Source organism: Nyctereutes procyonoides, unplaced genomic scaffold (genome assembly GCF_905146905.1).
Source record: "Nyctereutes procyonoides isolate TBG_1078 unplaced genomic scaffold, NYPRO_anot_genome, whole genome shotgun sequence".
Classification (NCBI taxonomy): Eukaryota; Metazoa; Chordata; class Mammalia; order Carnivora; family Canidae; genus Nyctereutes; species Nyctereutes procyonoides.
This window is the reverse complement of record NW_026575142.1, coordinates 8,685,187-8,700,598: the sequence shown is the minus strand read 5'-3', so window position 1 is coordinate 8,700,598 and position 15,412 is coordinate 8,685,187. Positions and strand designations below refer to the sequence as shown.

Genomic DNA, 15,412 nt, shown 5'->3' with positions numbered 1-15,412 from the left:
GTTCGGCCAGGTCCATTCATCTCCCAGCCATTTGCAGGGTAGCCCCTTCTCCTCGAAGAACCTTTCCCTGACTACAATGTCAACAATGGTCCCCTCCCCACAGTGACTCTTTATCCCACTTCACATTTATAGTACCCGTTGCTTGTAAGAGCATCTCATTTATTGATTTAACCGTTGGTTGGCTATTTCTTCCCACTAAAATAAAAACAGCATGAGGGCAAACACTTCCCCTGCTGCATTGGATGCATGGGACCACCCGATTTATAAAAAGATGCTCAATAATATGTTTGAAATACATAAATGAATAAATGGATGAATGCTTGTCCTGCCTAAAGTTCATCACCATTCACGATATCAAACAACAGAAGTAGTGGGAGCCAACACAAATGAAAACTGTGATAAGAAAATGCAAAATCCCAACAAACTCCTGGTTTTATGAAATATAAAAATATGAAGATTAACATTAAATAAGTAATAATACGTCTTAGATCAAAACAGACAATACTTAAGGTTTTACCACAGCGAAGTGTAGTGAGGGTGAGGCTTTTAAGCTTAAATTCAGCATAGCAAGGTAGGATGAAAACTGGTACAGTAGTCCCATGCAAAAGATAGAGACTGAGTCAAAACTGAAGCAAGTGTACTTGCAAATCTTGTTAATTTTAGCAAACAGGAAAACGCAAATGGAATTGCACAAGACGGCCTTGTATGTTTTTGAGTTTTCTGAATTGTGAGCTACACAGGGAGAAATGAAGAGGTCCCTTGATTTTGTCCAATTATGGAAAACTTCACCCTCATACAAAGCCTCCACCCCAGGACTTCCAATCCCCACAGTTTCCTGTGGCTTAATGAATGCAGAATTCTGCTTGGGTAGCAGGCCCCCTTTGGCCTGTCTTTAGACTTGCTGCTCAAAGATGATGCCAAGCGAAGCTTAGGAGGAGGTGAGGGGGGCTGGAAGCCAGGAACATTGACTTCACTGCAGGTCTAAGTTTGATCATTATTAGATGCAGGACCTTGCATCATAACCAAGTAAAAATAAATGCGCTAAAATGTCTTTAAAGTTAAAGTGCAGTTAGGTTAGATGACAGATATTATACTTCAGGAAGATAATAAATTGTTTAGCAATGATTCTGAATTATCATCCGATTACAGGGAGAAGATAGAAAAGCAAGGAAACATGTAAACAGCCATTATTTATTTTGTGAGGCTGCTCCAACTTCAAAGGTGTTTGATTCCAGATCCAGTGTGGATCTGTTCCTAATAAGGTAATAGTTACAGAAAAGTAACGACAAAGGTCTCAGATTCACTGCAAAGCATCATCTCACACAAATGTGAACTTCTGAAGCCCTATTTATTGACTAACAGGGGGGAAAAATAGATCTAAAAGGTCTTTGAAATTCCTATCTGCCCCAGCACTAAATTTTTTTTTATTACCTTAAGATAAATGCTTCTCTGCCCTATTTCAAATTTAACCTTCCCCAGTTCGTGAAAACGAATATAGTGTGGTGCAGCTGACTCTACTGCGATTATCTGAAATAACAGTGTGACTCTTCATATTTTCCTTTTAAAAGCTCTTTGTAAAGAAGGTAAAACAAACAAACAAGCAAAAAAACAAAACAAAACAAAAAACCCTTCCATTCTACAGATGAGAAAACAGGTTCAGAAAAGTTAAGTTTAAAAGTCATGGCTTGGGGATCCCTGGGTGGCGCAGCGGTTTGGCGCCTGCCTTTGGCCCAGGGCGCGATCCTGGAGACCCGGGATTGAATCCCACGTCGGGCTCCCGGTGCATGGAGCCTGCTTCTCCCTCTGCCTGTGTCTCTGCCTCTCTCTCTCTCACTGTGTGCCTATCATAAATAAATAAAAATTAAAAAAAATATTTAAAAGTCATGGCTTTGTTTTGGCCCTAAGAATGCATGAATAAAGCTGTTTTGATCCTAAATCTTAAGTTTCTTGTCCACACCAGTTTTCAAGTGTCTCATAATGTGGGCCTTAGTAGTTCATGGCCTCGCGGTGCGGCTGACATTCGGAAGCCTAGGAAGCCACTGCAATGTTCAGTGACATGTACTTTGCATGTTGAAATTGGCGGTATGTTTATTCCCACGGCCAATGTTCTAAATTCCACCTTCACTTCAGCAGTGGCTGCAACCTGAAATCTCCTTCTTCGGTTCTGCTTCTTTGCTATGATGGTGACCCACATTGTTGAACAGCTCAATCACTGAATGAGGAAAGGAAGCAAGACTCAAATGTGATGCATGGGATTGAGGCCTGTAGCTATGTGTGGCTTTAGTTTGCCACCGAGATTCTCATGCATTTCAATTCAGTTTTTAATGGATTTCTACTCTACATCTACCTTCTGAATCAAAAATGTCCTTTGCCAAGTAACAATTTCACTTTACCTTCAGTTCCTCCTGTGAAATGGAAAATAGTATTGATTAGTAAAATATTGTGAGATCTCAGGGCAACCAAATACCTTGGAACTACAATGAAAGCTCATATATCTAGGATGTTGATAGAAACCATACTGCTAATTATTTTTTTAATACAATTACCTAACAATTTTAATTCAAGATTCTTGAAATGCTCCCTAACTATTGCTTCTTCTATTAGGATTTAATCTGTAACCTAAAGGAAAGACTAAAAAGACTAAGACTAAAAAGAACCAAGAAGGCAAAAAAGAATCAGAATAGCTAAATAAATAAACATGTCAACCACAACAAAGTGAGTGGCCAAAAGCAGTTGCTAAAACCCTGAAAATAGTATGTAATATACAAATAAAGCACTTTTCCTTATATTTAAAGACTGAAGATAAAACATTACTAATCAGAGCAAATAGGATGAACTTGAAGAGTTATAAATTGTGACCAGCTTTCCAACTCTAGGAGCTAAGTATTAACACTGAATAGGGAACTTTTTCTGGCCAGAAGCAGGGACTAGATTGACCCTCATGCCTGAAATGACAGAAGAACAGACAATGGTTCTGAGATGTTGAGCATCAGGTAGCCCAGGATGGTGATCCCTGAGAGAAGGGAAGTAAATGATCACATCAGCTTACTGCCTGAGAGGCAACTTCCAGACCAAAACTCAGGGCAGTGGGACCCAGAGAAAGCCCAGAGGTCTTGCTGAGTCTAAAAGACAGGGCTCACACTCAGGGAGGCAGGGGCACGTAGAATTTCTGGGGCAGTAAACCAAAGACAGACTTCCAAAGATTTAGTGAAGAGACTTTGGCTGCCTCCTAATCTACCCAGCACAGGAAAGGAAATTGCCCAAAGCCATGGAAAGTACCACCATGGAAAGTACCACCAATAAAGAGTAGCCTAAACAGAGTATCTGTACTTTGAGACTCACTTGCAAAGCTGACATGGGACCATTTTCTAATTCCAACTGGAGACCTCACTACTTCATCCAATCATCCCATGACTCAGATCGGTGTCTGGCGTGTACCCTGGGTCCAGGCACCCCATAGGATAGCTCCTGCATGATGCAAGACACGTATACATACATTCTGGAAGACTGGACCTTTAAGCAGGGGAGGAGAAAAAGGAGTGTGCCCACACTTTGCATTAGACGAAGGCTGGCTGGGGCTCCTGGAGCAGAGCGACACACCCTTATTTGATAGATGGTTTGGGCTAAAATAAAGAAATTTAGTAGCTACAGTTATTGGTTTTTAAAAGAGAAGAAGCATTTGCCTTTCTCGTAGCCTCAGCTGTTTGGGTCCTGTAGAAAGACCCTGGATTATTTCTGATCTTGGCTTCACATAGTCCCATGGCAACCATCACAAGTCCTGGCTAAATCTCTCTGTCCAGATTCAGACTGTCTTCTGAAAAGGAAATTCTCTAAACCCAAACTGACCAAATGAACACTTAAACGCAGCTTAAATAGAGCAGAATGAAGATCTAAAGAGAAATAAAGTTTAAAAAGAGGTAGAATAAATAAGAGAAATAAAAGTAATTTTACCACACTTGACCTATTTAATCATTCTTCAAATTTAATCTCTGAGTTTCAAGAAGATTATTGATGCAGAAGATAAACAACTAGGTTTATCTCATTTGCACAAATCTTTTTGCCTCCGTCTGTCAAAATGTAAGCCCTGCCTTCATGTCTTCCTAGATAATATATATTCTACCATCTGCCCCAGCATCTCCCTTTTGTCCTCTAATCCTATTATTTTTCATATGTTCCCACTGCATCTTCTTTCTGTTTCTCAAGGTCCTTCTCTCTCCTCATTTCTACCCAGATCTAAATCCACACAGATACACTCAGCAAATGTGCTAATAAAAACCTGCCCTAGCACACTGGTTAAGAGTGCGGGGTCTAGGGCCTGTGTGCTTGATGTCAAATTCTGATTCTGCTATAACTGGCTGTGTGACCTTTTGCAAGTTACTTAGCCTCTCTGTGTCTTAGTTATTTATAAAAGGAGAATATTAACAGTTCAATGGTCCCTTCTTTATCTGCAGATTTGTTTTCTCTGTGATTTCAGTTACCTATGATCACCCACGGTCCAGAAGATGATCCTTCTCCTGACATACTGTTGAAGGTCAATAGCAGCCTAATACTATGTCACCAAGCCTATGTCATTCACCTCATTTCATCTCACTATGTAAGCATTTATCATCTCATGTCACAAGAAAGGTAAATACACTACAATAAGACATTTTGAGAAAGATAAATCACATTCACATAACTTTTATTACAATAAACTATTATAATTGTTCCATTTAATTATCAGTGATCATTGTTTGTCTCTTACTGTGGCTAATTTATAAATTAAACTTTTATCACAGGTATGTATGTATAGGGAAAAACATGGTATATATCCAGGGTTTGATACTATCTACAGTTTCAGTCATCCACTGGGGGGACTTACTTCTCCATGGATAAGGGAGGACTACTCTTGTGTGTCTTGTAGTCTTTGTGAGGATTAATAACATAATGTTCCTAAGCCTTTTGGCACAGTGCTTGGCACATGGAGGACTCTCAGTTTTTCAAAAAGTGAGCTATTGTTATTATTAATAATGTCACCTTTTATTTAAGGTTTTGCTCGGTAAACCACCAAGCTCATAAATGAAATGGAATTCTGGTACTCTATTTTTTTTCCAGAAAGGAAAAAAGGAACAGGGTAGACTCGATGTTCATGAATTAAAAAGGAGAAGGAAACCCCGCAGGGGTGCTGCGTTATGAAAAGCATTGAGAATTAAGTTCTGTTTTTAGTTTTGTCCTTTCTTTCTCTCCATTTCAGAAACTCATAGAAAAGAAAAAAAAAAAAAAGCTTTAGCATCTTCAGGTCCTCAGGCTCAGAATAGGGACTCACTTCTGGATGAGCAATGCTGTGTTCAGAATCACTGGTGACCAAAATTCAATAGATCCTTTTAAGCCATGTCATAATGCAGCAAAACATCAGAAGCAGAAAAAAAAAATCGTGCAACTTACTTCTTTAACAGATTGTGGAAACCATGAAAAAGCTTGTTACACTGAGGAAGAAATAGACTTACTCACCTACAGGAGTCTACTTGGCTGATTAAGGCTTGTCCCTTTTGCAAAGCATCAGCTGTGCAGTCTTTAATTTCTCTGTGTAATTCCTCATGCCTCGATGCCAAGACAGGCAGACTTAAACCTTCTGATTTAAGGAGCTTAAGGTAAGCTTCGACTCTCCCAAGTACATCAAATGCCTGCCAAGGAAAACATAACTTTCATTTTCTGCTTTTCTAGTTTAAAATCTACATCAATGTGTACATGAAATACTAGAGATTAAACCAGCCTATTCAATTTATTAGTTTGATCATAAGCAAAACAACAATCTTAGTCTAAGAAAACAGCTGTGTAGTTTTAAGGCTCCATGTAGGGAAACTGATCATAACTTAGCTCGGCATATATAGTGTCAACACCATAAAGTCAGCAAAATAGTTTACATTGAGAATGCACCTATACAACACAGCGATAACTGCATAGAACTTGGAGAGCCAGGTTTACTTTTTGCACGTTCTGTACTGTATACAAATAATGGAGGACATATTTTAAAAATGGTATGCAGACTTTCACAACCTGAACGTCCTGTAATGCTCCTAAAAGGAAATTGCCCAGTAAATTGCACCTTGAGTCATTACAGAGAAATATTCAAGAAATGACTAATATGCTTTCATCCTTTGTCTTTCTAAGACCTTCTACCTGTTACATCCAAGACACCCATCTGTCTACAAAGATTATAATTTGATTCTGAAGCTGTGCAAAGACTAAGGCCAAGATAATATTTCGCTTCTGACACACAAAATAGGTCCATGTAGGAAAAACACATCTTGCAAACCAAGATATCGTCTTAAGAGATGTTTTTTCAAATTCCTTTATTTTCTTTATTTAGCAGATCAACAACCGAATGTGGGGGATTAAGTCTAGGGAGTTAACAGAGAGTAGAGAGGCATTATCCTTTTGTCTATTAAGGCCTAGTGGATATTAAGATGGAGGAGTATATGATATAAAGGCAGTAAAAGAGGACCATGGCAACACGAGGAAAACAAAGAGAGCAAAGTGCATTGGTGTCCATAGGTGTCTTGGTAGCCTATTTCTGACCTTGGGTCTGGAGAGCAGAAGATGAATTAGGTAACTTAAGGAAAACCTGCATGGCAAAGGAGTTCTTGGCATGTTGCTCTTTGGCACTACTGGAAGAAGCCACCCAAATGGGATGCCCCATACCAGTCTGGAGAATACTCCTATCTTCATAAGCCTGATGGTGTCACAGTCACCAGGGGCCGTGAAGTCTAGCCTTCCTGGACTGTTGAGTTGGAAGCCAGTGAGCTTGGTAGGGTCCTACCAGGTACAGTAGGAAGACTCCACAGAGGACTCTTGAGCCATGAAAGTGGATGGCCTCATGAGTCTAGTTCCCACTGTGACCTGAAGAGAGACCAGAAGAGCAAGGTTGAGTTGATGCTGAGGGAACACAGTTTAAGCCAAATATAGAGGCTAAGGCGAGCTGTGTATAAGTAAGTATCCCTGTACCTGTACCTGGCTGCCATCTAAGGGAGTGAATTTTCATGTCAGAATCGGAATCGAACAGAATTTGAATTACAAGTGAAATTTCTCAAACACTGTCCCATTATTTATATGTCGATATTCTGTAGTCCCATCAGTTTCCTCCGGTCTCCTGAATCTGCTCTTTCTGATTGCTTAAAATATTAAAAAAAAAATCATTCTTATTTATTTGGATGAAAGGAAGTAATAATACCGACTACAGCTTAATGGGAATTGACTTGTGCTCCTTCTATACTCTGTGTTTCATGATTACCTTTCATTCAGCCAACAAACATTTTTGATGTCTCCTGAGTTTCAGGCACATTATCCTTAACAGCCTCGGATGGAAGTGAGAAATTATCTCCATTGTATTGACTGGGGAAACTGAGTCTCAGAGAGATTAAATAAATTGCATAAAGTGATACTTCTACTAAGTGGCAGATCTGGTCTCTGTACTCAGTTTGCCAGGCCCTGAGGCCCTGCTCTTAAACCCTGGCCCACGGAGTCACGTGGCAAAAGATTACCAGAGGAGGCTTAAGAAAGAAGGGGCATTTTCAAGAAGCCTGCTCATCTTAGGTGGAAAAAGTAAGATCTTAAAACTTAACTTTTTGTAAATAAGTGTCTACTTTTCCTTCTTATAGGTGAGAAGAGATACAGAGAAAGGTTGAGTGATTTCTCTTATGCTGCACAGGACTGGGAAAGGAAGATAGTTTTATTACAGAAATTTTGAACCTGAAGATTCTTCCTTATTTGATCCTCCCCCTTTTGTTTTCTGTAGTTGGCCACAGAGCTAAACGCGTCAAGATGCTGATGTTGAAAGAGATTATTTGAATCACTTTCTCAATCTTTCCATGACACATTGAAATACCACTTGGCAATAACCACCACTATTTCTGGAATTTTGTTTTTTATATTTTAAATTTTTATTGCTTATTTTGAATGAAGTGGAGTCTCATGTTGATCGAAGTTTAGCTTTAAAGTTAGTGCCTAAAACAAAAATCTAGTGCTGTCAAAATTATTATGAACCCCCTTAAATCATGCTTAAAATTTAGTGTATGTGCACAAGTGCTTACAGTAACTCATGCTCACATTGAGGATTGGAGCCATGGAGCTAGACTAAAGGAAGAAATAAAGAGAAAGTGTATATACGACACGTGACGGCATTCACTTCTTTCTTCCCTTAAAAGAAAGAGTTCCCAAAATTCTTTGTGTGAATGGGAGAAAGGATAGAGAATTCCAAAGTGCTTTTTCTTCTCTACAAGTTTGATCCCACTCTGTTTTAGCATTAAGCCACTATAACCTTAATACATGTTTGTTGTTGTTTTGAGAATGAAAGATGGGAAAAACGTAGGAAAGTTAGGGCAAGAAGGTGGACGTGTAGAAAATATTCAGAAATTATTTTCTCCTGATTACTCTAACTCTTGATTGGACACATCTTTGAAAAGTCACTGAGAAGAGCGGGACCACCTGCTGCGGCCATTCATTCTGCCTGGGCCTTTCCTCCTGCCGCCCCAGTGAACAGCTGCTACTCTCATATCCTCGGGCCCTGGCCTCATCTTTATAGGAGTTAGAGTCTAAAGCTGCATGTACATTAAATGTGTGCAAGGGGACTCCATTCCCTTCTTGAACGCTACCATAAAAGTATTATATCTCAATAATGTGGGAATACATTGAAGGCAAAACAGTCACTAGAAGGAGGAGGTGGCACATCAAGGACCAAGATAACCCATAACTTAGAATTAAAATAGCCAAATTCTCTTCTAGAGTTTTTTTCTCAAAAAGATCAAAGTGTTAGGAAAGTACCTACTTACAAATTATCCCATGTATCACACTTGATAGAATTATGGTGGAAGAAAGGAGGTGAGTGGTTGTGTTCCTTCATTAGCTCAACAAATATATTTACAAATAAGGTGAGGTGCATACTGTAAGAGAACTTATTCCTTTTTTTTTTTGCTTATTTATTTATTTTTATTTAAATTTAATTTGCCATCATATAGTATAGAGAGTTTATTTTTTTTTATCCATAATCCAAAACTAACCCTACTGGGAATCATCTAAACACACAGAAATGTTAAATTTAATGATTTTAAGAGGAGTCCTCTTTCAAAAAGATTACACTGTCTGTGATTGTCAGAATCCCATGTAAAACTCATTTATCTTATCCCCAAGTAGAATTTGATGAGGAATCCATGTACCAATTCCAGAAATGATCTAAGTAACATTGCTCTCACTTAATCTATTCCCGGAATAGAACCGAATGTTTTTCTATTTACCATATGCAAAAGGAACCTGATATACTGGATCCAGCCTGGAAAGAATCTCTTTGTCTCACACATGGTATAGAGCAAGTTATTTTTAGCAATGACACTATGACTCCCATATAAACTCCTGTGGAATTAATATTTCCTTTATAGTTTTCTCTTCACACTCCTCTCTTTCTTCAAACTTGGTCAAATACAGATTTTATGACTAGGGGCGAAAACAAGGATATGAGCACAAGGATAATATTTTCTCCCTCTGGATTCTAACTTTTCTTGATGATTTATTTTATAGTGTACCAACCAGTTCTTGGGCAGATAAGGAGACCGCTCGGCTCTTTTGCCTTGGTTTGGAAAGACTAAGGAGTTATTTGGTTTTTTTTTACGATGCTAATAAAGATTTTTTTTTCGTGGAAGGAGCCTCGGTGTCCATCGAAAGATGAATGGATAAAGAAGATGTGGTTTATGTATACAATGGAATATTACTCAGCCATTAGAAATGACAATACCCACCATTTGCTTCAACGTGGATGGAACTGGAGGGTATTATGCTGAGTGAAGTAAGTCAATCGGAGAAGGACAAACATTATATGGTCTCATTCATTTGGGGAATATAAATAATAGTGAAAGGGAATAGAAGGGAAGGGAGAAGAAATGGGTAGGAAATATCAGAAAAGGAGACAGAACATGAAGACTCCTAACTCTGGGAAACGAACTAGGGGTGATGGAAAGGGAGGAGGGCGGGGGGTGGGGGTGAATAGGTGACGGGCACTGAGGGGGGCACTTGACGGGATGAGCACTGGGTGTTATTCTGTATGTTGGCAAATTGAACACCAATAAAATAAATTTATTATTAAAAAAAAGAATAACTGATGCAAAAAAAGAAAAAAAAAAGGATTTTTTTTCCTCCGTTGTTAAGTACAAGATCCAAAATGGGGCTGAACCAAATCAAATAGACATGGTAGCAGGACATAGCACGTTCTACTCTTTTAAAAATAATTAGTGAGATTTATAAATTAAGCAAGAACCATGAGTCACCCAGAATAATTGTATCACACTATTTCACAAAGATGCTTGATGTGGTATTGTTTGCTGCTAGACTAGCTTATTTAAAGGGAATCAACATTAAAAACAAACAAATCTGAACAGTGTAGAACCTTGAAATTTTCCTTTCATGAGTTCCAAGGCTGAAAAATGAGTTTGGTTGGAACTTTTATAATTACCAAGGTCACAAAACTCAGCTTCTCATTAGAGAATCTCACTGTCTGCAGAGATTTCTTCGGGGTTCAGTTTCATCAAGACGGAGAGCCTCCATTTCCTTTCCTAAACACCACCTGAGATAATTTCTTGTGACTCCTGGTTTGGAGAGCTGATACTTGATTCAGATCCCGTCCAAATCTGCCCCAGCTCTCAAATGCCAGAAAGGGGAGAGCCAAAGGGTGATGTGATTTTCAGCTCCCAGTATTTGCTGCTCCCTACTGGTGTCCCTGCTTATCCCTTGTGTCTCTAAGGTTCTCTCTGCTGGGCCCCAGCACTCACCCCCCTTCCAAGTGTTAAAAGGCGGCTTCGTGGTGTTAATGAGAGATGTGTAAAATCCTGAGGTCCTCAACCTGGTTTGGGCCTCACAATCTGAAAAGCTGAAAAAACATTGGAAGGTGAGTTTGGGGTTGAAAATGGCATGTAGCTGATGCGCTGATGCATTGTATCAACAAGAGTGAAGGAAGTTTATGTATTGACAAACTCTCACCTTTTCTGAGGTAAGCCTATCTTTGAGATGGATAAACTCCACCCACAAGTAGAACCCAGCTAGTCATTGTTTATACTTTCTGGTTTCTTTTATCTAAGTGGACTAGGTTTTAGGATGATTTTGAGAATCATGGAAAGTGTCCCTTTACAATGAATGAAGCATTTGTTTTCTTTCATTTATTCAACAAACGTTTATTGGACTCTATGGAGCATGTACCGTGGTGCATGCTGGGGACAGGAAAATGAACAGAAGCATTCAAGTCACATGAAAGTGGCCAGTGCAGTATTAAATGCATATATAATAACAAAATAATGGCTAGAGCATAGTAAGTGCTTAATTCTTCTATGCACCAGTCATGTATCAACTCATTTAGATAGCTCAGTGACATACCACCTCACACCAGTGAGAATGGGGAAAATTAACAAGGCAGGAAACCACAAATGTTGGAGAGGATGTGGAGAAAGGGGAACCCTCCTGCACTGTTGGTGGGAATGTGAACTGGTGCAGCCACTCTGGAAAACTGTGTGGAGGTTCCTCAAAGAGTTAAAAATAGACCTGCCCTATGACCCAGCAATTGCACTGCTGGGGATTTACCCCAAAGATACAGATGCAGTGAAACGCTGAGACACCTGCACCCCGATGTTTCTAGCAGCAATGTCCACAATAGCCACACTGTAGAAGGAGCCTCGGTGTCCATCAAAAGATGAATGGATAAAGATGTGCTTTATGTATACAATGGAATATTCCTCAGCCATTAGAAATGACAAATACCCAGCATTTGCTTCGACGTGGATGGAACTGGAGGGTATTATGCTGATTGAACTAAGTCAATTGGAGAAGGACAAACATTTTATGGTCTCATTCATTTGAGGAATATAAAAAATAGTGAAAGGGAATAAAGGGGAAAGGCGAAAAAATGAGTGGGAAATATCAGAAAGGGAGACAGAACATAAGAGACTCCTAACTCTGGGAAACGAACTAGGGGTGGTGGAAGGGGAGGAGGGCGGGGGGTGGGGGTGAATGGGTGACGGGCACTGAGGGGGACACTTGGTGGGATGAGCATGAGCACTGAGTGTTATTCTATATGTTGGCAAATTGAACACCAATAAAAAATAAATTTATAAAAAAAATAGCTCAGTGACTCTGTGAGGTGCATAAAGCAGCTTGGCTCCAAAATCTACCATATTGTCTTATTATTTTATTTTATTTTATTTTATTTTATTTTATTTTATTTTATTTTATTTTATTTTATGTGTGTGTGTGTGTACTCATGCTATTTATTCATTTAGATGCAATGATACATTTACATTGCATATCATGTAAAATACAATCATTGCTGTTATACACTTTCATAGAAAAGTGTCATCCTAATAAACACTTAAAAATTTTCACTTAATACTCCACAACTCCATTTATTTATTTATACTCCAACTCTATCCTGAAAAGATTTTTTTTTGTACATTTATCACCAGTTGCTGGAACTCGTATTCTGAATGGCATTCCCTGAAGTAGATAAGGAATGTTAGAATTTTTTTTTAAAGAGAGAAAACCAAAAAAAATAAAAAATAAAAAATAAAAAATAAAGAGAGAAAACCCACGGAGCACCTGGCTGGCTCAGCAGTTGAGCGATCTGCCTTTGGATCAGGGAGTGATCCCGGGGTTCCAGGATCCAGTCTGGCATCGGGCTCCCGGCAGGGAGCCTGCTTCTCCCTCTGCGTATGTCTCTGCCTCTCTCCCTGTGTCTCTTATGAATAAATAAATAAAATCTTAAAAAAAAGGAAAATAAGAAAACTCAGGCTTAAACTGTAAATTGACTTATCACATAGCTAGTCATTTGCTCGTTCATTCAATAAAATTTGTTGAACACGAGGTGGTATGCACAGATGACTAAGACACAATCTGTCTCTAGGGAGCACAGAGAAATACTATGGGAATAATGAAAAAAAAAAGCAGTTAGTGCTCCCTGGAGACTTCTTGGAGGAGGTGGTACAGGTAAGGGTGGTACATGTGGATCTCTTCATCCAGCATAATTCCCTTCTCAGCTATGACATAGAGATTGAGCTTGAAATCATGTATTAAAGTAATTAAGCTCTCCTCTTTCAAAAGGATCTCATTCCAATGACCTTGGATCAGTGTAATCTCTTATGAAAATATAATGTTTCTAATATTTCACTGCTTCAAATAATTCAAATAATTATTGAGCATCTGCTACTTGAAAGGCACTGCCCTAGGTGTTCTTCTGTCCTGGTGAATGCAAAATAAAATAGACATGTTTCTTATCCTCAAGGAGTTTTTATTTTTTATTTTTTTATTTTTTATTTTTCTCAAGGAGTTTTAATTCAGCAAAGCAAAGAAAAGAAAGTCTACCCAGGAATGCCTACGATACAAGGAAGACTATATCTGATGCCAATGGAGAGATATAACAGTTTAAAATTGTACGTGGAAGGGAAACCAATAAATACACTCATGACTCGCTTAGAAGTCACTCAACAGCTTTATTGTGAAGGATACTCATGAGTAAGTGACAATAAAACTGAGTGCCTTCATTTTAAGACTAATTAAATATGGGTTGAGTTGTGGGCTCTCATGAGACATGTAAGATGTTAAAGGCATTTCTTGTTTTTGATAACTTTTCTATCATATATAATATTTTGTATTATTTATTATTTATATATTTTTGTTATTTTTATATATATGTTGTATATATATGTATATAAAATATTCGCTGTGGTTTAAATAGTCTGTCCTTGAGTTCTAAAACTAAAGATTTCTAAACCATTCTCTCAGAGGGAATACAGGAGGAGAGTAAATTAAGACATCATTTGCTTCCGTATCAAGAGGTTTGCTTCATGATTTTTAAAAGTCCTCAATATCTCTTCATATTTAAGGATATATTCAGCATAAGATAGAAACTTTTTTTTAAGATAGAAACTTCTTTTTAAAATGTATTTATTTGAGAAAAAGAGAGAGAGAGAGAGAGCAAGCACGAGCAAGGGAGGGGCAGAGGGAGAGGGAGAGCAAATCTCAAGCAGACTCTGTGCAGTGTGTGGAGCCTGATGCAGGGCTCGATCTCATAACCCTGAGATCATGATCTGAACTGAAACCAAGAAACAGATGCTTAACTGACTGAGCCACCCGGGCACCCCAAGACAGAATCTTCTTAGCATGCTATTCAAGATGTCCCTCATGCCCTGACTGCTTCTACTGCATGTCCCTCATCATTCTGGGCTTATATCCTACATTCTTGGCAAAATGAATTACCTCAGGCTCCCCCAAACAAGGCATAACTCTGTACCACTCAGTCCTCCCCCACCCCTTCTTGCCCCAGCATTTAATACTTAGCTCAGTGCTCATTGTCTCTAGAGAAGCCTTCTTTGACACGTCTTCCCTGGCCCTCTCCTCTGTGTTCCCTAATTCTCTACACTCACTCCGGAAGCTTTGGGCTTCTCCCAAAGTGCACAACACTTCCGTTCCCTTACCTCTCCTCCAAACTAGGACCAAGAGGTCCCGAAGGCAAGGATTATATCTTTAATTGCTTTAGCTAAAGTACATATATGATACATGAAAACATTAGGTAGATGATACATTAGCTGAATGGAAACGTAAAAGAATGGAGGGAGTTTAAAAAAAAGATGCATTAGTACTTTGTAAGAGAGAGGGAAATTGTTCTGGAAAGGAGAAATCTGAGACAGGCTGCCTAAGAATTATGAAACTGAATGTAGGTACACTTCCCTTGACGTCCAATGACAATTAGTTTAATTTCCTGAATTCATTTATATCATCTTAACCAATTCCTTCTGGAAATATTTTTTTAGGTCCGCTACTTGGACAGGTTTCTTCATTCTTCAATATGTACAACACCTGGGCCATTTCACTTGATTGTTTCCCATGTCTGGGCTAACACGCACCTATTCTGAGAATGGGAAAATAGTGTATACATAAATGAGAAAAATCGTACCAAGCTCCATCCTTACTTTGATTTCATCTGAAACAATCAGCTGCCATCCCACACTGACAGTTAACCCTTCTTGTATTCGTTGCTAAGTGATTTAGCAATAAGTTCACCAACATGGTAGATAGCCCCAAAATGGAAAAGGGGTCTCTCAGGTTTTTAAGTAACGTTGGCTCAGTGTCCACTTGAATCCAGTGGCCGGTTTATGAAAAAGCATTAGGAGCAACATTCTGGGGTCCTGTGTGCTAACATCGCCACCTGCCGCTCACTCCAGGTACAAACTGCCGTACCTCAAGCCAAAGGCTGCGGACGCTCTGAGTAAGAAACAGACCCTTGAACCTTGGGGTAATCCCAACCTCTAGCAGGATTAAATGCCAATCGATGCCACTCCTGAATCCACAGGGCAAAGGCCGTGGGGAGGTCTTGTCGAGGTGGATAATTAGGTGATGATTCTACTTT

General features: G+C 39.1%; 1 protein-coding gene across 1 annotated transcript in view; it reads right to left on the bottom strand.

Annotated features, from left to right (window-relative positions):
- The window catches only part of CCDC141 (coiled-coil domain containing 141), a 181,520-nt gene that overhangs the window by 65,335 nt on the left and 100,773 nt on the right, over positions 1 to 15,412 (bottom strand). The window contains exon 8 of the mRNA XM_055308600.1: positions 5,491 to 5,663. Within this exon, the coding sequence (XP_055164575.1) occupies positions 5,491 to 5,663 (173 nt within the window). The remainder of the gene's footprint in view (positions 1 to 5,490; positions 5,664 to 15,412) is intronic.